A 22,398-nucleotide genomic window follows, 5' to 3' on the forward strand; every position below is an offset into this window, starting at 1 on the left:
TTGTTAAGACTTTGAAATGATATTATTAATTATTTTATTTGTACCATTTATTTCCATTTCATATATTATATTGTGTGTGGGGATATATTGTTGTATCTTCTTTTTCCTTTTAGATGTTGATTAATCCTATTTATTTTGCTATCCTAAATATACACAATAGTTGCATTTTATTATTTGCATTTAACGTTGTTTTTTCACGTTCTGTCCCTATTAGAACAGACCTGCTGCAACACACCAAATGAGAACCACTGCACTGATGTAAACCAACCTGAATCATGCAATATAATGCAGCTGAATGCTTTGGTAAGTAAACAAAAAGTGGCAAAGACTTGCAATGTAAATGCTCACAGCTTTGCTCACAGCAGGCTTGGTTAGGCTACACTTGCTGTTGGGTTTGCTAGAGCAAGTAACCACAAGCCTCTGTGCAGAGACAGACAGACAAACACACATATGCACAAGGGTTCTTCCCTCATCTGATTGACACAGGAAAAGGAGACACCATATCAGGGGAGTTACTGAGCATGCAGAAAAGTGAACCACACCTCTGACTTGCACCGGGATAGCGTTATCTTATGTATCTTATCTTTCTTATTAATAGAACTTGCCGCAAAAAACAACAACAGTGCATTGCAATCATGAGTTAAAGCAGTAGGAAGTAATAAATATTCTGAATAGTGGGGTGGATTTTTACGCATTTTTACGCAAATGGTGCATTTTTACTCAGTTAAACAATCAGTCGAGGTGCATTCCTCAAAGCACATCCAGGCGATACACCTTTAACCTGGTTGCAAGGAGGAAGTGCACAGAAAATTTAATCTTGACAAACTCATATGTGATCCAAAAAATTTATGAGTTTGCAGTCTCGCTGAAGTGAAATGTGCAACAGCTGTCAAAGGAACCGTGCTTGAGGGATCCCCTCTGCTGAGCACATGGGACGTAATTAGCAGCACTAAACCACAAAACACACCACCATTAGCGCTTAAAAGGCAAGCCCACTGGAAACTTTTCTGGGTCGCTTGTTTGACTAAAAGCACTGATAACAAGTTTGTGGTTTTTATCACTGTTAAATTTTTCCGAAGGCCCAGTGCAGCCCACAAAACGGAAACCATGCTGCAAATGTTTGTAGAGTAAAATGAATACAGATATGTTTATTGCTTATGAATTTCACACCAGACCGTGTTACTGTGAGTGGTGAGAGGCTAAGCAGAACCATGAAATGTGAGATAAACCTGTTTTGGAAGAAAGAATGAGATCATTGAAAGCATCTGTCTTGCCATTTTTAGAGTGATAACCCTTTGGAAAATTTCCTTATGATACACTTGTGATCCCTCAGAGCTTGGAAACGACCGAGTGAATAAAAACTCAAACAACCACAGAATATTTCAACAGTTTAAGAACACAGTGTGAGCCAAAGGGCTTTCCTACAAGGGTGTCTAAAGAAAAGAAATGATCCTCTAAAGTGATGAACACACTGGTCTGAGCCAAGCCAATTTTTTTTCTGTATATATACGAGAAACCATGAACTTAAGTCATCTAAAGGGCTTTTCACACTTGAAACGGTTAACCCTGGGTCATTCTACCCTGGGTAAATGGAATCCTGGGTTATCTTTACACACATTTCACACTGCTCATACTGTACCCAGGGTTATGAGTTAATCCTGGGTATTCATAAACTGCTGTTTCAGACTGCACATTCCTAAACCCTGGGTTAAAGTCCCTGTAATACACCCGAGGCACAAGGCACAGCGCAAGTGTTTTCTAGTTTGCGTCCAGCGCCGTTTGCGTTTTCACGTTCAGCGCCACGTCCTTAAATTAGTAAATGTATTTGCGCCAGTTAGTGCGCCCATGGGTGTGCTGGTCTAAAAAAGAGGTGTGTTCAGGCGCATTGCTATTTTAAGGAGCTGAAAATAGACTGCGCCATAGACCATCTCAAACCTGGTCTAAAGTCAATGGCGCAATATTTTTTGTTAGAACGCGTTGGTAGAAACTGCGCCTCTGGGCGCGTCCACAGTGCGCGTTGACTTTGCTTATTACACACAGGGATGCGCATCACACAAACATGCCAAATATTAAAAACAAAAGGATTACAGTGTAAAAGAATATTATTGTGTAGGCTACATAAATATAAAAATGTAATGATGAATAGTCATTGCGTGTATTAGAATAGGCTACCTATTTTCAATTCAGCCTATTACTACTTATAATGATGAACAAAATTGGCTAATTAATTGAACAATCGTGCCAATACACACACATATATATTAACTGACTCATCGCGCGGAGCTATTTGAAATCCTGCATTTGCAAGCCCGCTTTAACTTTGAGCACGAGCAGATCGGTTTCTTCGCTTGAAAAGCGTTCAGCTTTTCCCCTAACAAATTCCGCCATGTAAATAGCAATCCGCCATGGCGCGAGCACATCTCGCTCGTAAAGGGAATTGGAGATGACACTTTGATTGGTTTATTGAACGTTACGCCCATTACTCATTAAGAGAATAGGGACAACCCATTTCAAAAATGCGCCCCAACGGACCATTTTTCCGTTGTTAAAATAGCAAAAGTGGATTTGGACACGCCCTGAGTGCACCTGCGCCGTGCGCTTTACACTTTGCGTTTAGATCGTTAAAATAGGGCCCCTTATTTGCATATTTGTGGTTTCAGTGTTACTGTTTACATGAAGGCTCTAGCATTGTGCATCTTCATATTGTTATTTTTTCTTAAAGAACTTTTCGAACTATAAAGGTAAGAATGAGGGTCTCTTCTTCACTCCAATTGTCGTGTTTTCCATCACCGTTTTCCATTTTTCCTATCATATGCAGAAACGGCTGTTTATATACATTGCACTGTGTTTCCATGACTGCCCAAAGTGCGTGAATTTAAGGCACGTGATTGATTTTCGGTTGCTAAGCATTTAGTTGTAACATTCTAACACCACATTAGCCCAATTCAATGCGAAAACCCCGGACTTGGCAACACTGGAGCAGGGTTTCATAATCCCGGGTAAAAAGCGGCGCTAACCTCGCATCTAAATTACAATTGTGAAACGTTCCTTTACCCAGGGTTAAAAGTGGTGTTTAGAATGGTGCAGTGTGATAAGCCCTTAAAAGTGTAATTTTAGAGCAACACATGCTAACTGAAATAGACTAAGCTAGGCATGTGCTAAGAAACTACATATTTATTTTGTTTACTGACTGTTTTGCCTTTGTTTCAGGACAATAAAGAAGGTACATGAAAGTACAGGGAAAGAACAGAGGGGAACAGGACAGGGACATGACCTTGGACCGAGGTGAACCCAGATCCCTCTATGTCACGGCACCATTGACTAATCTGTTGTAAGGAAACCTCCTTTATTATTATTATCCTGGTTTCAAGTTCACCCGTCCCCAATCAGACACAGGGGGGAGTTCACATACGACACGTTCTTGCGCTCTAAAACGTCTAGACAGAGCAAAACATAATGGAATAGAGTGAGAGAAGAATCTCAAGATTTCTTTTTTAAAGATAAAAACATTTTTTTAACCTGACAAACAATCTTGAAAACTCAACAATATCAGAGCCATAAGCTTGTGGACAGCACTCCAACATATAGTGCAGCTGTACCTCAGGCAACCCGAGTTCCGAATCTTGGCTTGTGGTCCTTTCCTGGCCCTGTTCCTTTCTCTCCTTTCCAATTGTTTCCGCTATAGTCCCATAAAATATTCTAAAAATAATAGTCAACATCACTAATCAACTAGACTTTAAGACTTTTTAGCAGCAGTGCTTTTGCTTCTGACGAATGCTAATCGACTAATCAATTAGTCAACAATGGTGACCCATCCCTAATATAAGCTAAATCTAAAGCACAAATCCTTATCATGCTCCATATTAAGGTCATAAACTTGTGCTAGTCAAGAGTACACTATTTACACAATAGGGTGGCTAAATCTGACTTGTAAAGTGAGCAATAAAAAGCTAATTTTAATTGACTGTTCCCTGAATCTCAACCACATGCGGCTCTTATAGTATGTCTGCCTTCCAAAACCAAAGCAATTCCATTGTAAATGCACATGTCCGGGAACAGCAAAGATTCCATCGCAGAAGTTCAAGGTTATCAAGTAATCTCGCCCTTGTGATCACTGTGAATAGTTAAACAATCTTTTATGAGTGCTATCATTCCTCCAGATGGTACAATAGGATGTTTGCTCTCCTCAACTGTGTGTTTACAAGAAATAGACGTCACATAAAAGGGACCTACGGCATAGATCCTGTGTGGCGAGCAGAGCCACATTATTCTACAACTTGGTGTGAGGCTGGAGGACTGTGTGACATCCATGTCTAAACAATGAGCTCCTCTGTAACAGCATGCTAGCTGCAGGGTCTCTTGATGCGCCTGCAAACGCGACATGCCTAAATAGGCGGGCCACACATTCTCATGAGGGCAAGCATGTCGCATGTCCCGCTAGAGAATGCGTCACATGTCACTTCTGCAAGACATGATTGCATAACATAATGAGTTTTCTATATCTGCTAATGCAGTTGATTATCAGGTCTCCATGTTTCATTTACTTATGAATGTTTTTGCTTGAAAAGCTACTAAAAATACTTAACATATTGGTAAAGTATCTATATCCTTATAACCACTTCATTTAATGACAAATCATGAATAAATCTGAGAGTATGAAACCGTGCTAACTTTATACACCACTGTTTGTTCCTCACTCTGTTTTTGTACGTTGTTAAAAGGGCGGCCAACTAAAGTCAGAGAAAAAAGTCCATCTGACAGCAGGACACAGAAGTACCTTTGTATGTGAGAATGTCAACAGTTACTCTGGGTGAATACAGACGAGCACTGAGAAGGAAAGTGCAAGGACAGTGTAAATGCACTGGAGGAAGTCGAGAATACAGATGAATTGTGGGACTGACCCGTATGTGTATCTCTTCAAGGTAAAACCTGTGTCCCTGATATCAATTCTGCCAATCACAGAAATTGCAGAGATCTAAAAAGCATTTCTGTTTGAATCTGACAATAGCAATAATGTCACATTTCATAAGCATTCCTGTAGCTCAAACAGTAAAGCATGGCACTAGCAACACCAAGGTCATGGGTTTGATTCCCAGGGAATGCCTGAACTGATGAAATGAATATTCAAAGTCACTTTGAATTACAGTGTCATTTAACTGCATAAATGTGAGCTATATTTGCTTCCCCAAATTGGAAACCCATCATACACTGTCTTACAGGATCAGAGTGCTTGTATTAAAAGTGTGTTGCTCGAGCTGTTGTGGAACTGGGTTTAAGTCCTGGTCCAGTTTGACTTCTTTTCTGACATCCTGTACACTCCCAGAAAAAAAAAAAAAAACTGCAAACAGCTTGTCACTGGGGAAGTACTCTTAAAGTGAGTGTACCTTAACTACCCCTAAAAGGACTATAGTAGTACTTTAAGGGTACATACTGTATTACTACTCTAAGGCACTAATATGCACCTTTTAGGGGTAGATCAGGTACAAAGTTCTCTCTTTAAGGGTACTGGGTTTGTTGAACCCTAAAAGGTTCCATTTTTGCAATTTTTTCTGACGGTGTACTTTCCTGTCAATTATCCACTATCCTGTCTACTAAAGCCAACAAATTAAATAAAAAAGACAACAGGTTGACTTACCGCTTTCTGTTGTGTCTGCAGGAAAGCTGGGGACCGCTCCGGGTCGCTGGAGATGTCGTCCTCTGATTCCTCCCAGGACGAGGAGAATCCCGTTGAGGAGGCAGAAGAAGAGGACAGCTTTCTTACGGCTCTGCCAGGTTGAGGACTAACTTGGGGCTCCTTGCCCTCCCCACTGACCTCCATGCCGTGGTCCGTAATAATGACAGCAGGGATGGAGCCCAGCTCTGGACCGACCCCGTCAGACTCTGCCTGGGTTTCTGTTGGCTCAGCTCCCGGCTTTGTCAAACATGTCTCGGTCCAAGATGCTGAGCACTCTGGTGAAGTCCTGGAGTGATTGTCAGTAGGGCTGTCAGCTTCGCTCTTAATTCCTGCTGATGTGCTCTCAAGTGGGCCGCCCTCTTCTGTATGTGGGTCAGCCCTGTCCTTCTCTTCACTGCTGACCTGCAGCCCCTCCTCCATGCAGGAGAAGCGCTTTCCATTTTGCAGTTCATTGGGGATCCCTGTTGAGTGATCCTTGTTCTGTGTCGCAAGTGTTTCCTCTGTATTCAAGCAGAGGTTGCCAATTTGGACAGGGCTAAAGTTCGGGGGAGTTTTCCTGGAAATCCGAGGGCTTCGTTGAGCCTCTCGGCTGTGAGCCTGAGCCGATATTTGGGCCTCAAACAGGTCCACCTTCTTGTTCACCTCCACGTTCTGCAGTTCCTTGTGGCGCTCAAGTTGCTGAGCAGCTCGCCGCTCTTCGTTCTCCTGTTCTTCCTCTAGGCCGGACCCACTGAGTCTGCGCACTCGACTTCCCACATGCACGCCCAGTGATTCTGGCCGTCGACACGGTGAACATGCCCTTTGACAACTGGAACTGGTACCTGTTGGGAAGACAAAGGAATTGCCTGCAGACCCAGGGCTTAGGCTGCCTGGGCTATAGGGACCTCCGCTGCCCCCCAGCACCGGGCTAAATGTAGAACGACTGGGCACTGGGAGCACAGGCCTTCCTGTCCGAGGGCTGCTCTTATTGGTCAGGTTGTTGGGGTTCATCATTATCAGGCTGTTCAGAGCATAAGCTGCCATAATGGCAGGCTGACTCTGTCCGTTTTTGCTCCCATTTATGTCTATTCATCCAAGGTCCACTGTCCTTTGGAGCCAACCATCGTTAGGAGGGACCGAAGGAAAGCGGACACGTAGAATAAAATACAATCCCTGACTCCTTTCCTCATTCATATATTATGTCCACTACTGGTTCATCCTTAGCAGAGTGCTGAAAAGAAGCAGAAGAGATTTTAAATAGAAAATATCAAGTGGTAATGGTTAGTCTAACTCTGTGCTAAATAAAATACAGAATGCGCTAACTGATTTAACAAGCAAGACTGCCGGAATAATTACAGTAAGTATGTAAGCTTTTCAGAAATGCGAAAGTGCCTTAGGCTGATTTTTGTGGTCACCTTCTTCAAAATCTTTTGCATTGAACACTTCTTCTGAAGTACAGATAGAAAGCATTTACATGAGACATTTTTTGTTATTTACAAAAGATTTTTATAATTGTGTTGGTTTTGATTGATATCAAGATGTTTCCGTTGGCCTCTGTGGTGAGATGCTGCCATATTAAAAACTTTTTTTTTTTTTTGGCAAGTTTTGCTTGTCTGAGTAATCTGTACTAAATCACACTGCTTATTCAGTTAGGTAAGTCTACATATTATAACTATGAACCCACAGTTCTAAGTGTGTCCGATAAAATACTTCTTTCCATTTGTAGAAATATAAGCAAAGCTGATCACATCCTGGAAACGCTTACTACTAAAAGAGACGGTCAACATAACCTTTTATGTCTTCGGCTGGAAATAATAATGACTGAGGGTGTAATACGATACAGCTTTGTGCAAAAATAATATTCCACATACCATAACCCTCATATCACATTTAGTTTGTCTTGCCAGTCTATAAACGAAAAGATAATGGTGCACATTAATTCTGAAATACCAAAAAAAGTACCTGTGTCTTTTTACTGTACTAACAGCGATGGTTGTGAGGCCTCAACCCCGCTGAGGATCTTAAGGAAAAACAGTCTGTGAGGTATAAATTAGCTGCTTCCATTTATAGCAAAAGCTACGACATGGGAAAAAAAGTTTTGTTTTACTGGTGCATTGAAATTGAATTAACTCAAGGGCTGAGACAAATTATTTCATAATGAACCAGAACAATTTCCTGCAAGTTTTCCAAGTGGGACTAATTATTTACAAATGATCCAAGGATCAACACACATTCAAGAAAGAAGCTAAATATATTTGTAGAGAAACTGATTGGTTGCAAATATGTAATTTTCCTAAACACTCTGTCAAGATTCTCACCTTTCAACAGCTATATGCGAATTAAATCACCCACCTCTTCAGTATGAATTAATTTGTTCGATTAAATAGTTATGTCTTCCACAGAGCCAAGATTAACATCACATGCTTTGACTAAGAAGTCAGGTAGGATGGACAGATTGTGCTCTGCATTTTAACTCCAGGGGAGAGGTCAAGGTTGGAATGCACCTCTTCTCTCTGAACCCAACCACCACCCTTTTAAGTCATTTTAACGGTCCATTATTGCTCTGACATTTCAAATGCATCTTGAGGCATCCCACGTCACTGGTGAAACACTACCACACTGTGTTTCAAAGCAAGTGTGATGTCTAAAATCTGTCCATCATCACAGAGGATCATAAAGCAGCAGAGGGCTAATATGAACTAAAATGACTCAAAAAAAATTACTCTCGTGAGGCTTTAAAGCGTCTCAATAAAAGCCCTTCACTGAACAGCCCACTCTTTGGCATTCACTGAATTTGAATGAGCTGGAAAACACGTGGTGACTTATGAACTCAGTAGAAGCATTTGTCGCATTCTTATTCCAAGAAAAAATATATTCCATTGGGATTTTTTAACTCTTTTATAAGAAGCACATGAATAATAGGAACATTAATGGGTACAGAAGTATCTCTGAGATACAAATAATCACAGTTCTTGCAGAGCTGGAACACATTCATATACATTCACGCCTTACATTGAGTGTATACTTTACAGTTTTCCTACATTTCCAGAGTTTTTAAAATGTTTTCAGAACAGCGGTGTCGAAACTTTCTATTGTCATCACTACTGGAGTATCCCAGCAAACACATATGAATTCCGAATAGAAAATGCTTACATTATTACAGTGCCATAAACTGAACCAAACAGATCTCTGCTGCTCTGTCTATACACTTCGTTTAGTCAAATAGTTAAGTCTAAGTCTCCTTCATGTAGAAATGTCTAAAAAGTGAACTTTTACAGCATGCCACACCAAAGTCGGATGCTTACCTACAAGTCTCCTTGTTGCAGACGCTGTTGTTTAAATTGTCCGAGAAGCGCGTATTCGCGAATTCGGAACACGTAGCAGAATAATAACTTGAGCTCCTCAGCTGCTGCTGCTACATTCCAGGAGTTCTTTCGCCAATTTAAATCAATGTAACTATGTTACTGTGTATCGCACGAGCTGTTCGACACCTCGCGTCAGAGCCGTATGTTTGTTTAATGTACAAAAGGCAGGAAGGAAGTTAAAATGACAGTGAGTCTGAACTCAACGGAACAGGCAGAGCCTCCCTGAGCTCTTTCGCACATTGAGCACAAGGGGAAGAACAAGGCTTGATGTCTAAGACTGAAGCTCAGAGGAGAAGAGCTCTATTTGATTTATTGCTTTATTTATTAGGCTTCTGAACATATGGATGTATGTGTGTGTGTGTTTGGTTGGTTTCTTGCTTTGTTTACACATATTTTACAAATATGCTAGTCAATAGTTAAGAACCACTTGACTGAATGTGTTTTTAACTTGAGGCTTAAGCTTTTGTGTCTGTGTGTATATATATATATATATTATGTATATGTATATAATAATTTCACAACATAACCAACCAAGTATCCAGAATAATATTTGACCGTAATGGTTTTTGCAATAGCCTCGATTCTTAATTTATTACATTTAGTCATATTCAGTCGAGAATATATTTGCATCCTTGCTGTTAAGCATTATATTGTAGTTATATGTGCTGATATTATTAAGTGTTATTGAGTGTTACTCGTTAATTCTTTTGACAAGTAGTAGTTTGAACGACTCACCAACAAGTCGAAAAAGGGTCTTAGTAGCTCAGTGGGAATTTCTTCTCTGATGTATGGTTATGAAAACCATAAAAACAGGCCTAGACTCTGTCAAAGGTCAAAAAGGAAGATGTGAAGTAAGTTCATCAACCAGACTGACCTACCACAACAATTCCTGTTACTGCTCCCCCAGTGTACAATATGATAACATTGTTCTGATTTTCTTGCTTTCTCTCTAATGCACCGATGACCAGCCCCACCAAACAAAGAAAAGTGTGTCATATGCACGAGTAAAATGGATGGAAAATATAATGCTTCAGTGGCCACTCTGATTTGAATGAGACGGGCTTGCTGATAGGTGGTATGAAAATTCATTTTCCATCCTCTATGATGGAGAGCATGATCATGTTCAGCAATAAGATTCCTTACTTCAAAGCGTAGAGCTGTCTCTGAGATCTTTCGAAGTTTCAGGATATGTGAGCCCTCAAGCCAGCCTAATTCATTTCCACCAGCATTTCCCTATCAACTGCAGCGACTATAAAGTCATGTCCGTGCAATCGTAGAGCATATGAATGTCAAATGAGTTAGGAAGAAATCAGCTACCCACATTAAACTTAATAACCATCAAGATGAATTTGAGAAGTTGCTTTATGATGATCTTTCATTGAAACATGTTTGTTAAAATTACTTGAGAATCTGTTAGTATTGCATCGGTTGTTGATGATTCAACCTTGCAGAAGCAGAAGTTGAGAAATTCTCTATAAAGCTTCACATACTTATTATGAATGTGGTTGCACCAATGCAAATGCTTATTCTGTTATTCTGTTTGTGTTTTTCATAATTTGTATGCTTACTAAATGTCAAGTTATAGCTTACTGTATGTCAACATCATACAGTACATCATAATAATATGTTTAAAATAATAATAATATTATGTTTAATTTATATAGTGCCTTTCCCAAACTCAAGGACGCTTTACAAAAGCAGTAACATAATACAAAGTCAATTCACATAATTCATAATCAGTTAAGTGGACAGTAGACATTTGCCCAGCCCGGGGATAGAAATGATTGCAGTTGCATATCATGGTACAATTATGTACAGAGATATATAACATAGTAAAAGTAAAGAAAAAGGATAGTGTCAATAATTAACAAACAAAGAATAGATGAAACTTAAAAAACAGAACAAAAATACTCCGAGAGAATCACTGATTTGTGTATAGCATGTTTGATTACATTTATGTTAAGAGTCCAGCTTTATCCAATAAAGCAATGTTTCTTTAAAACGTAGGCCAGACAGCCACAATATAAGCAACATGGAACAGTAGACTAAACTACAGATATAACTCAGATGAGTTTTAACATGTTATTGTTTATAGATCAAATTGTCTTCATTCAATTAAATAAGGAAATAAACAAATTAAAGTTCACGTTTATCATCTAATATTTGAGGTCACTAGCCTACCCATCACAGAATCACAATATATATAAGACACGTATTCCACCTAGTGGTACAACACAGGAAATGCACCAACATTTTACAATTACTTTGAATAATATAATATAATATAATATAATATAATATAATATAATTAATATAATATAAAAGTACTTACTTGAGAGACAACTTTAAAAAAAAGATGTCCTCACAAATATAGTGGGTTATGTCAGGCAGTATGAAAATATGTATTTAATGATTCATATACTTTTGTTCTATTCAAACGCATGCTCTACACAGTTACCGTGAATTGTTTTGGGGGGCAATATTAACCTCTGTTCTTGTTTTGGACCAACAGAAGATTCCTCCAGTGGATGGGGATTTTGAACCACTAGAGGGCAGAAAAGGATCAAACATGGGCACGATTTTGTTTTGAAATCGAATTTTGCGTAATTTCAGTATGACTGTTTGTTAAAAACTAGAAAAAAAAGGTAGAATCGGTTTAATCCTTGTGATGCAACTGCTCATGAATAAATAAGTCAGACAAAATTAATTAATCAATTCTATTATATGCTATTGAAGCCCATCACGCACTATTTTAGTACTGCATAATATTGAAAAACGATGAAAAAGAATAAGAAATGTTCTTTTTTTCCAATGAGTTTTATATAAAATGTGTGTCCTTTGTCAGGATATAAAGGGTCAACTTTCGTTGACTGAAGAAGAAAAGAACCAATAAAATCGCAGATAAAGTTTCCACGCACTGTTCTCTCACGGCGTTGCGTCTACTGAGTAACCAATAGCAGCCGACTGGAGGAGGGGCCAAACAGCTCTGACAAACACAATTGAGAAGGGTAAACAGCTCTCACCTCATGGACGCAGTTCCAGCGTACACAGAGAGCTGGACAGTGAAAACAGCGACGCATTTGCCAATTCTGGGGGTAAGTACCAATGCATCCTATTTCTTAGACTGAGTAAACTTATATCAATGCATTTAAGTCTTTGAATGAAAATCTATAATGTAAAAAGCGCAGATTGTTTTCAAGAAACGACGTGTACTTCACATTGCTGTCTAACAGACGTGCAAAACACACGTGTCGTGGTACCATACTTTGCTCTGAATTCGAATAGTGTTCTTGTATTAATTCTTGTATAATGCAATATTTCTGCATATAGATTGGGAAGGTTACACGTGCATTGTGCATGTGTTTTGACTCTGTCCACGTGGTCCAGGGAACATATAGTGCTATATTAATATCCCCTTAACTAAAGAAATCCACGTAATATTCTTTAATCTATTCATTACGCGGTATGTGTGCAAAACTCTGTCAAAGCACAAGGCCTGTGTACACTACACTTTAACTCCTCTTGGATTGCTGGTGGTATTATGTGCCAGAAATCTTGCAAAACAGTAAGGGTTGGCACACACAGGTTGATTAGATATATGGTATGCTTGATATTTTCTTAATAATAAGAATCTTAATCAGGTTTGTCTTGTTTTCCAGTGAAGTCATCTTTAAAACAAGATACATTTAATTTAAAAGCAACAGCATATATCTTGAATTAAGTTTATTTTTCTTACCACATGTAAAAACTTGTTTGGCATATTTGTAAAGTAAAAATAAAATGCATTAAAATCCATTGTGGTACAAAATAAACTATATGCAATAAACCTAATAAATACTTTAACATGAATGACTTGACTCTAAAGGGCACAATTTTTGTTGCATGTTTTGATTTTGCATTACTGCTTCACTGCAAATGCATCTGATGCATCAGGGCTTTTTGGGAAAATCAAGTGCCTTGTTTATGTTCATTTACATATATAGATTTATGGAAAGTTTAAAGTCTTACACAACTTTGCTTCTCAAGTATATTTATCTAATTTTAAGAATGTTTAGATGTTTTTAAAGTAAAACTAGACCACAGTACTGACTACATAAATGACTTTTTGCAGGCCATTTTGTGCAGTTACACACAGCAAACTCAGAGATGTGTTAATGTGTTAAGTGACTGAAATGAAGGCAGCTGTTGTGAAGATCACCTCTTTGTAAAACCTGTAAGCCCTAAGCCAAATCTTTGTTTATAATCTTTTTTTGCAGAGCTGCTTGGATACTAAATGTCAGCATTGGCCTAGACTTTAAAGTAGATGACCTGACTCAAGGGCACAATTAATATGGCTTGTTTTGATTTTGCATTACATTGGTTCATTGCAACTGAGGCATCAGTCATTTGCCAGTTAAATCATAAAATACCATTTTTAGAATATTTATGTTCATTTATATATTTGCATGTAGAAATGCAGTATTTTATATATGCTTATTGGTGCATTTTAGTAAATGGGTCAATGACGTGACGGGTTGTTTTTTTTTGTTTGTTTTTTTTTCGTCCAAAGGCCTTAATAAAAAATAAAGATATGACATCCAAAGTAAGGTAGTATAATTAGACCTCTTTTATTGAATCCAAAAGATGTTCTATATATATATATATATATATATATATATATATATATATATATATATATATATATATAATATATAATATATATATATATATATATATATATATATATATATATATATATAATATAAAATATAAAATAATTTTTTTTTCTTTTTTTCTGGCATGATTTTATTACATCATATATCAACAAAGTGCAAAATAGTATTGAAATTATGCGTAGAACTCATTGCTTTGTTATGAGAAAGAATGTCCAGGAAAAAATGAATTTCATTGATGTCATTCAGAGTAACCAATATAAAGGGACCATTTTGGATCAAGTCATGTGGTCAATATCATGTGACAGGATGTGACATTTTTTAGACCCCTGCAAAGGACCACATGGTTCTGAAGCAAAGTAAGAAACTCTCTTTTAACTATTTGAAAAATTCATGTTTTCACTTAATCATACGCATGTCCCGAAACATCAGGCCATTCGGTACCACCGCTATAAAACATGGAAAATGTTGTAATATTTTAAAAACTTATACTAAATATAAAATGTTTGATTGTCCTTTTGTTAGGTAGCTAGCAAGATAGATAGCTAGATATCAGCCTGTTAGCATTGTTTGAAAATATCGTCATTCGGTGTAACCAAAAGTGTCATTTGGTAAAACCGAATTACTTTTTTGGTGACAAATTTGTTCCATCTTGTAAAAAAATGACAAAAGCAGTGTTAATTGCTTATAAAACCACATAATCTCATTGTTAACACTTAATAAAACTTGCCCCATATATTAATGACCCATATATTAATGCATTATTAAATTTTGATCTATTTATAGATGTAATAATGCATTTAAACATTTATGTTTGTATAGTTACCAGCCATGATTGTGTCAACAATCCTTTTTAGCATATTATTAACCAAGAACCATGTGTCAGTTTTTGTTTCAGTAACTCACAACCTGAACTCATGCAAACAGCAAGAAAAGGGTGTTTCCCCTGACTAACTCTCTGATTGGCTGTGATTGTTCTATTTTGTTTGGGTTTGCTTTCTAGCGTGGCCTCTTGGTGATTTCCTGCCACAAGGCCTGTGTCTCATAGCATATTTCACAGACTGTCATTACTCAAGTTCCCTATTAATATGACACATCAGCTGCGATCACCTTGCAATGCACAGTACCTTAAGAAAGGGTGTCCTAAAATGGCTGACATTTGTTGCTTGTCATGGTTATCTGTCTGACACCTCAGTGTGTGTGATGTATTAAGAGGTCTGTCCTGTTTCGGGGAGGAGTAGCCATTGTTTTAGCTGTAAAGGAAATGAGAGTGCGTTGAAAGAGATATGAAATGGGCTATGATTGTCTGGTGCTTTCTTTGTAGAATTTTATGCATAGTCATCTATGTTTGTACAAGTCTTATTTTTATTTTATTTTTTTATTCTTGCTTTTTATTTTTTACTATAAAAGTTTATCAGTATGATACACTTGTCTTAAAAACATATTAATTGCATGTTTTTGGTACTTCAAAAAATGAATGACTTTTTTTATTATTATTTTTTCGAATTGTTATCTGCTGTTATATGTACACTTTTGAAAAGAATTACTACATTCAATCAGCAAGAATGTATTAAATTGAACAAAACAAAGTAGCAGTAAAAACATTTATAATGTTACAAAAGGTTTGTTTCAAATAATGCTGTTCTTTAAAACTTTCTATTAATCAAAAAATCCTGAAAAAAAATAAATCACCACAATAATATTAAGCAGTGCAACTGTTGTCAACATTGATAATAATAAGAAATGATTCTTGAGCAGCAAATCAGCATATTAGAATGATTTCTGAAGGATCATGTGACACTGAAGACTGGAGTAATGATGCTGAAAATTCAGCTGTCATCACAGGAATAATTTACACTTTTAAAAAACTATTAAAATAGAAAATGACTATTTTAAAATGTAAATATATTGCAATATTCATACTGTATTTGTAATCAAATAAAAGCATCTTTTTTGAGCATAAGACTTAAAGCATTCAAAAAAAGTCTTACCAACCCCAAAACTTTTGATCAGTACTATATTTTGCTGCATATTGAATTGTGCCACAGTGGGTTTTCGTAGCTTAAGCAACACGTTCCTCCGTTAACCAACTGAGAGTTTATTGTTTGAAATAAGCATTGTCAGTTTGACATGCTAAATGTTTCAGTTGAAAATATGCAGATATGTCCAGGCATGTGCGACCTCACTCAGGTGTAACAGTACAGACTCCAGTTAGAATACTGGTGTACTGCCAGACCACACCTAGTTCACTAGGATTAGGTTATGTGGATTACCACATATTTAAAGTGTGTTAATTTATGCCCAGGGCCAAAATCAGTGAGCTTGTTTGTAACTCAGTGAAAATGTCAGTCATTTGGAATGCATTGTTTATCACGACTGTTGCTGTATGCTGCTATTGTTAATCATAAACGCTGCAGAAAGACTAAAGCAAACGTCTGGTTAGTTGGTGTGGCGCTGCAAGCCGTCTCTCTATTGAGTTATCCACGTGTTTGTAGGGGTAAGAGCCTGAAATCATGTGCATTGAAGATATCCAAACTGTCTATGAAATAAAAGCAGAATAATTCCTTCCTTGTTTCCTAGTGTCATATCTTCCTGTTTTGCTATTGAGGGATGATCACGTTGTAGAATTAAGTGTGCGACTAAAACTGACTTATAAATCTGACCTATTTTCACACATGAGGTGTGTTTATATCCTGACTGGTTGCTCAAGGTCTTTTTAAGAGCATTTTCCTTGTAGGCAAACCTTTACCTCAGGAAAGAAGCCAAGTTTAAGCCCTTTTATTTACAGGATAGTCAGGCTCTCATCCAATCCCTCCCCTCAGTTAAGCTTATTTGTGTCTGCGCTCTGAAGAGTTTACTGGTGCAAAACCACTTGTTTTCCACCTTGCTGTGTAAGTAAAGAGTATTTTATTGTGGCAGAACGTAAAATGACCTGTTCATCATGAAGTTTTACAGTAGTGCTTGGGCTGAATCACACATTCATAGCTGCTCATATGCTTCTTGTGATTGACTCAGTGTCTGCAGCCACTTTGTAAGACTGTAAGTCATTGGCTAAAGGCTTTGAGACTTGTGTCATCGTGAAAACGTTTAACCTTTGATAGAGCTGCCGAGAATGGTGATAACAGCTGTTTTCTTGATGCCCCATGACACTCCGGTGTTGATTTAAAGACAGTTTGTTTACATATTACACTCTCCACACAAAAAGTATCTTCTGTCAACCATTTGTGTTGCTTTGGTGTCTCTGCACTAACAATAAATATATATATATATATATATATATATATATATATATATATATATATATATATATATATATATATATATATAATATAATATAATATAATATAATATATAATATAATATATATATAATATAATATATAATATATATATAATATATATATATATATATATATATATATATATATATATATATATATATATATATATATATATATTATATTATATATATTATATTATATATATATTTATATTATATTATATATATATATTATATTATATATATTATATTATATTATATATATTATATTATATTATATATATTATATTATATTATATATATTATATTATATTATATATATTATATTATATTATATATATTATATTATATTATATATATTATATTATATTATATATATTATATTATATTATATATATTATATTATATTATATATATTATATTATATTATATATATTATATTATATTATATATATTATATTATATTATATATATTATATTATATTATATATATTATATTATATTATATATATTATATTATATTATATATATATATATATATATATATATATATATATATATATATTATATTATATTATATTATATTATATTATATTATATTATATTATATTATATTATATTATATTATATTATATTAAATTATATATATATATATATATATATATATATATATATATATATATATATATATATAATATACTTCCATTCAAAAGTTTGGGGTTGATAAGTGTCACATGATCTTTCAGAAATCATTCTAATATGCTGATTTGCTCAAGAAACATTTCTTATAATCAGTGTTTATATAATGTTTATATTAATCAATGTAATTAATGAATTACTCACCCACGTGTTGTTCCACACCCGTAAGACCTTCGTTTGTCTTCGGAACACAAATTAAGATATTTTTGATGGAATCCGATGGCTCAGTGAGGTCTCCATTGACAGCAAGATAATTTACACTTTCAAATGCCCAGAAAGCTAGTAAAGACATATTTAAAACACTTCATGTGACTACAGAATACGACGAGAATACTTTTTGAATACGCCAAAAAAACAAAATATCGACTTTATTCAATAAAATCTACTGATGGGCAATTTCAAAACACTGCTTCATGTAGCTTCAAAGCTTTATGAATCTTTTGTTTCGAATCAGTGGTACCAAACTGCAAAAGTCACGTTAACCATTGAAACTTCAAAACGTTTCAAAATACTTTTGATGTAACGAAGCCTCATTTACGTGACTTTGGCAGTTTGATACGTGCTCCGAACCACTGATTCGAAACAAAAGATTCTTAAAGCTTTGAAGCTACATGAAGCAGTGTTTTGAAATCACCCATCAGTAGATTTTGTTTTGATAAAGTCGTTTTGTTTTTTTTGGCACACAAAAAGTATTCTAGTCACTTCGTTACACTAAGGTTGAACCACTGTAGTCACATGAACTGTTTAGTAGCTTTCTGGGCATTTGAAAGTATTAATTATCTTGCTGTCAATGGAGACCTCACTGAGCCATCAGATTTTATCAAAAATATCTTAATTTGTGTTCCGAAGATGAACCAAGGTCTTATGGGTGTGGAATGACATGAGGGTGAGTAATAAATGAAAGAATTTTCATTTTTGGGTGAACTAACCCTTGTTGTTATATTATTTGTGTGTTTTATTTTTCATTCCTTTTTTATTTTATTTTCAACTACATAAACCAAACTAGTGTGACCGATTTCCACAGTTATTGTTGGCTTAAAAACGGTTGAGATTGAGGCTATTGAATCACTTCCTTCTCTCTGGTATGGTAGGTGTAAAGAGGAACCATCATGGCAGGCGACATGTTGTTGCTGATGAGGGGCTTAGCCAAGCTAAGCCAGGCTGTGATCGAGACCCAGGCCAGCTCTCTTCGAATTGGAGGGGTCCAAGCTGTGAGCCACAGCATGCAAATGACGGCTGAACAGGGCATGAGCGTGGCCATGCAGAAGATCCAGGTGGGTTTCCATTATAAAAAATATTAGTTGCCATAATAAAATGGATAGTCCTAGCTATGAATTTAGATTGGATGAGCCATGCTTGATGCCTTTGTAAAATAGGCAATGTACCATGTGACCATGCATCAGTTGCGTTCTATATTAATTATGCAGTTGAGGCTAGGAAGTTGCAAGATGCTACAGATCATTGTAAATGTAAACAGTCTACTGCATATTTTTTAAGTTTTTAAACAATAATAATCATAGTAATTTAAATTATTAGGGGTGAAGATTTTTTTTAAAGAAATTAATTTTATTCAGCAAGGATGCATTAAATTGTAACAAGATTTTAATAATGTATTAGTAAATGTTGAAATTAACATTTAAAGGTGTCATCGAACGTTTTTTTTAACTGCCTATTTTGGGGCATCATTAACTATGCGCCGATTCAGGCTGCGGCCCCGTTAATTCCTCACGCTCCCCGTTTATGAATTATACAGACTGCAAGTGTTAAATAATGAAAATAGCGACGGCTCTCTTGTCTCCGTGAATACAGTAAGAAATTATGGTAACTTTAACCACATTTAACAGTACATTAGCAACATGCTAACAAAACATTTAGAAAGACAATTTACAAATATCACTAAAAATATCATGTTATCATGGATCATGTCAGTTATTATCGCTCCATCAGCCATTTTTCGCTATTGCCCTTGCTTGCTTACCTAGTCTGATGATTCAGCTGTGCACAGATCCAGATGTTAAATACTACCTGCCCTTGTCTTATGCTTGAACATGAGCTGGCATATGCAAATATTGGGGGCGTACATATTAATGATCCCGACTGTTACGTAACAGTTGGTGTTATGTTGACGCTTGTTCTTCGGAGGTCTTTTAAACAAATAAGATTTATATAAGAAGGAGGAAACAATGGAGTTTGAGACTCACTGTATGTCATTTCCATGTACTGAACTCTTGTTATTTAACTATGCCAAGGTAAATTCAATTTTCCATTCGATGGCACCTTTAACAAAGATTAATAAATGCTGTATAAGTGCAGTTTATTATTAGTTCATGTTTACTAATGTAGTTAACTAATGTTAACTTATGTTAACTAATGAATGAACCTTATTCTAAAGTGTTACCCATTAAATCGATCAAAAGTAACACAGTTAGTGTTACAAAAATCTATTTCATATAATTGCTCCTCTTTTGAGCTTTTCTATGTATCAAATTATCCAGAAAAGCATGTATCAAAGTTTCCACAAAATATTAATCAGCACAACTGTTTTCATCATTAATAATTAGAAGAAATGTTCCTTGAGCACAAAATCTGCATATTAGAATGATTTCTGAAGGTTCACTGACACTGAAGACTGGAGTAATGATGCTGAAAAATTTTAATTGTAATAACATTTCACAATAGTGTTTTTACTGTATGTTGCTGTAAAAGCAGCCTCGGTGAGCATAAGAAACGTCTTACCGACCCCATAATGTTCAATGGTAGCCTATATAATTTATTATAACAACGACAATAATTACATAGATTTTTGCGTTAATATCAACAAGATATATTGTATAATAATAATAATTGTATTATTTTTTATTTATTTAACATTGGTAGCCTTTACCATATTGTTTTAAAAAATAGCAGAAGCAGCAGTAGCCACCCAAAACTGTTTGGGTGTTTGTTTTTACCCAGGCTTTTCGTGACTCAGGGTAATAGAGATGCGTGCATCTGTTATTTCTTAATTAATCGCAGTATGGCTTTTGTGTAATTCAAAGCTCTCGATAATGGTGTTTGGTTGCACCTCTGTTGTTCTCAGGTTTATATTCTCCACAGCACATGTAGGGTATAACAACTTCAACAATACGATTATGCAAATGAAATTTAGGCCTACCTGGAGATTGGATTACTGCCTGGGTTTCCAGAGAATAGGAGCGCAGTGTGTGCTGCCAAGCTATTTGTGCTATCAAAGCCTCTGGAACTGATTGTGCATTTCATAGTTCCTTATCAGAAATGCATACCTCATCACTTATTATAAAATGTATTACATTGTGTCTAACAACACAAAGACTATATTCACAATATAGCATTAATTTTAGCATTAATTTATTTCAGCTGTGGGAAAGAACATGAAATAACCTAATGATCATCTACTTTATTTTTAGGAGTTCACAGGCGGCCAGCAGAGCGTTTCTGATTTCAGCACAGACGTGGACTCCAAGTATGACTTCACAGCTTCAGAGGAGAACTTTGAGAGTGCAGCACATGAAGGTTTGGACAGTGATTCAGTTTTCAGGGACGCTAACACAGGTGCTGCGCACACACGCAGCCAGGCCTCAGGGAAGTCAAAGCTGTTTGAAGGTTACAAGGACCCTACTAGCCAGTTTACCAGACAGACACGGTCATATCACCAGGATCACTCTTCTGTGGGAGGCATCACGGCTGAGGACATTGAGAAAGCCAGGCAGGCAAAAAGAGACGGCTCCAAACCACATAAACAAATGGTACAGGCGACCTTTTCCAGTCCCTCATCACCCATGAGTACAAGCCATTTGTTCCACCTATATATGTCATGCATTACAGAGGATAATAATAGTTCCTATGCAACTTGCTTGTTCCCCTAAAGTTAGTAGTTGGTTGAACTAGACACCGAGGCCAAAAAATAAATAACTTCATTGGATTTTGTTGAAGACCCCATGAAATGTATTGATTAGTGCAGTTTGCTGCAAAAAGCACAAAACAATTTGGCTGGACATATCAGTGGGCTCATCCCTTTTTTCATTCCTACATTAAATCTTGCTATCAATTGCTTGATTGGGAAAGAAAGCTAATAAATCCACAAAACACCATTTTTAAAAAAAATTTAAATTAAGAACATTAAAAATCAGGGCTTGACAATAAGGACTGCCCGATGGCCTGGTGGCCAGCATGAACAATGCTCGGGACAGTAGACGGAACTGTCACTTGCCAGATCAGGCCAGTTCTTGCACGAAAGTTTTCCATTTGCATGTTTTTAAGCCTTGCCGATCTAAATATTCAAGTCCAAGAAGACGCGAAAGTGAACTCAGTACTTGAAGTGCGCACACAGTAAGCTGCATCTCAGACAGCGTACAAAGAAGTTCTTTTTTTTTTTAATGTCGTCTTGTGATTGAATGGGCATATTCTCACAGAATTAAGGCAAAATGCCCATATTGGCGAGTATCCTCATAAACAAAGTTGGTTATGTCTTGAGTGAATGTAAACAGTTAAATAAAACAGAAATAAAATGCATGTGTAACACCATATTGGATCCGGGCATTCGCTCTTAAAGTGACAGCAGCCTAATAAAACTGCTGCTCTCTGTGTTTTTAATATTAATCAAACCACAAAGGACCAAAAAAAATCTCACTGCTCTTGACTGAAGAAATTTTGTAGGGTTGCAACAACTAATCAATAAAATTACTAAAAATCGATAATAAAAATCATTGAATGAAATGAATGTCATTATCAA

At 36.2% G+C, this 22,398-nt stretch overlaps 2 protein-coding genes across 4 annotated transcripts in view; one reads left to right on the forward strand and one right to left on the reverse strand.

The window, feature by feature from the left end:
- Positions 1-9,211, reverse strand: part of itpkb (inositol-trisphosphate 3-kinase B) — a 32,830-nt gene extending 23,619 nt beyond the window's left edge. Inside the window, exons 1-3 of one of the 2 annotated variants that reach the window (XM_067383157.1) lie at positions 8,959-9,211; positions 7,616-7,729; positions 5,636-6,884 (exon numbers count right to left, since the gene is read on the reverse strand). In XM_067383157.1, the coding sequence (XP_067239258.1) occupies positions 5,636-6,697 (1,062 nt within the window). In that variant the 5' untranslated portion in view covers positions 6,698-6,884; positions 7,616-7,729; positions 8,959-9,211. The remainder of the gene's footprint in view (positions 1-5,635; positions 6,885-7,615; positions 7,730-8,958) is intronic. The other variant, XM_067383156.1, reaches the window with a different exon arrangement.
- Positions 9,212-11,989: 2,778 nt separating this feature from the next.
- coq8aa (coenzyme Q8A, genome duplicate a) overlaps positions 11,990-22,398 on the forward strand; it is a 38,704-nt gene continuing 28,295 nt past the window's right edge. Inside the window, exons 1-3 of one of the 2 annotated variants that reach the window (XM_067384209.1) lie at positions 11,990-12,113; positions 18,740-18,922; positions 21,074-21,412. In XM_067384209.1, the coding sequence (XP_067240310.1) occupies positions 18,758-18,922; positions 21,074-21,412 (504 nt within the window). In that variant the 5' untranslated portion in view covers positions 11,990-12,113; positions 18,740-18,757. The remainder of the gene's footprint in view (positions 12,114-18,739; positions 18,923-21,073; positions 21,413-22,398) is intronic. The other variant, XM_067384210.1, reaches the window with a different exon arrangement.

This window comes from Chanodichthys erythropterus, chromosome 4 (genome assembly GCF_024489055.1).
Source record: "Chanodichthys erythropterus isolate Z2021 chromosome 4, ASM2448905v1, whole genome shotgun sequence".
NCBI lineage: Eukaryota > Metazoa > Chordata > Actinopteri > Cypriniformes > Xenocyprididae > Chanodichthys > Chanodichthys erythropterus.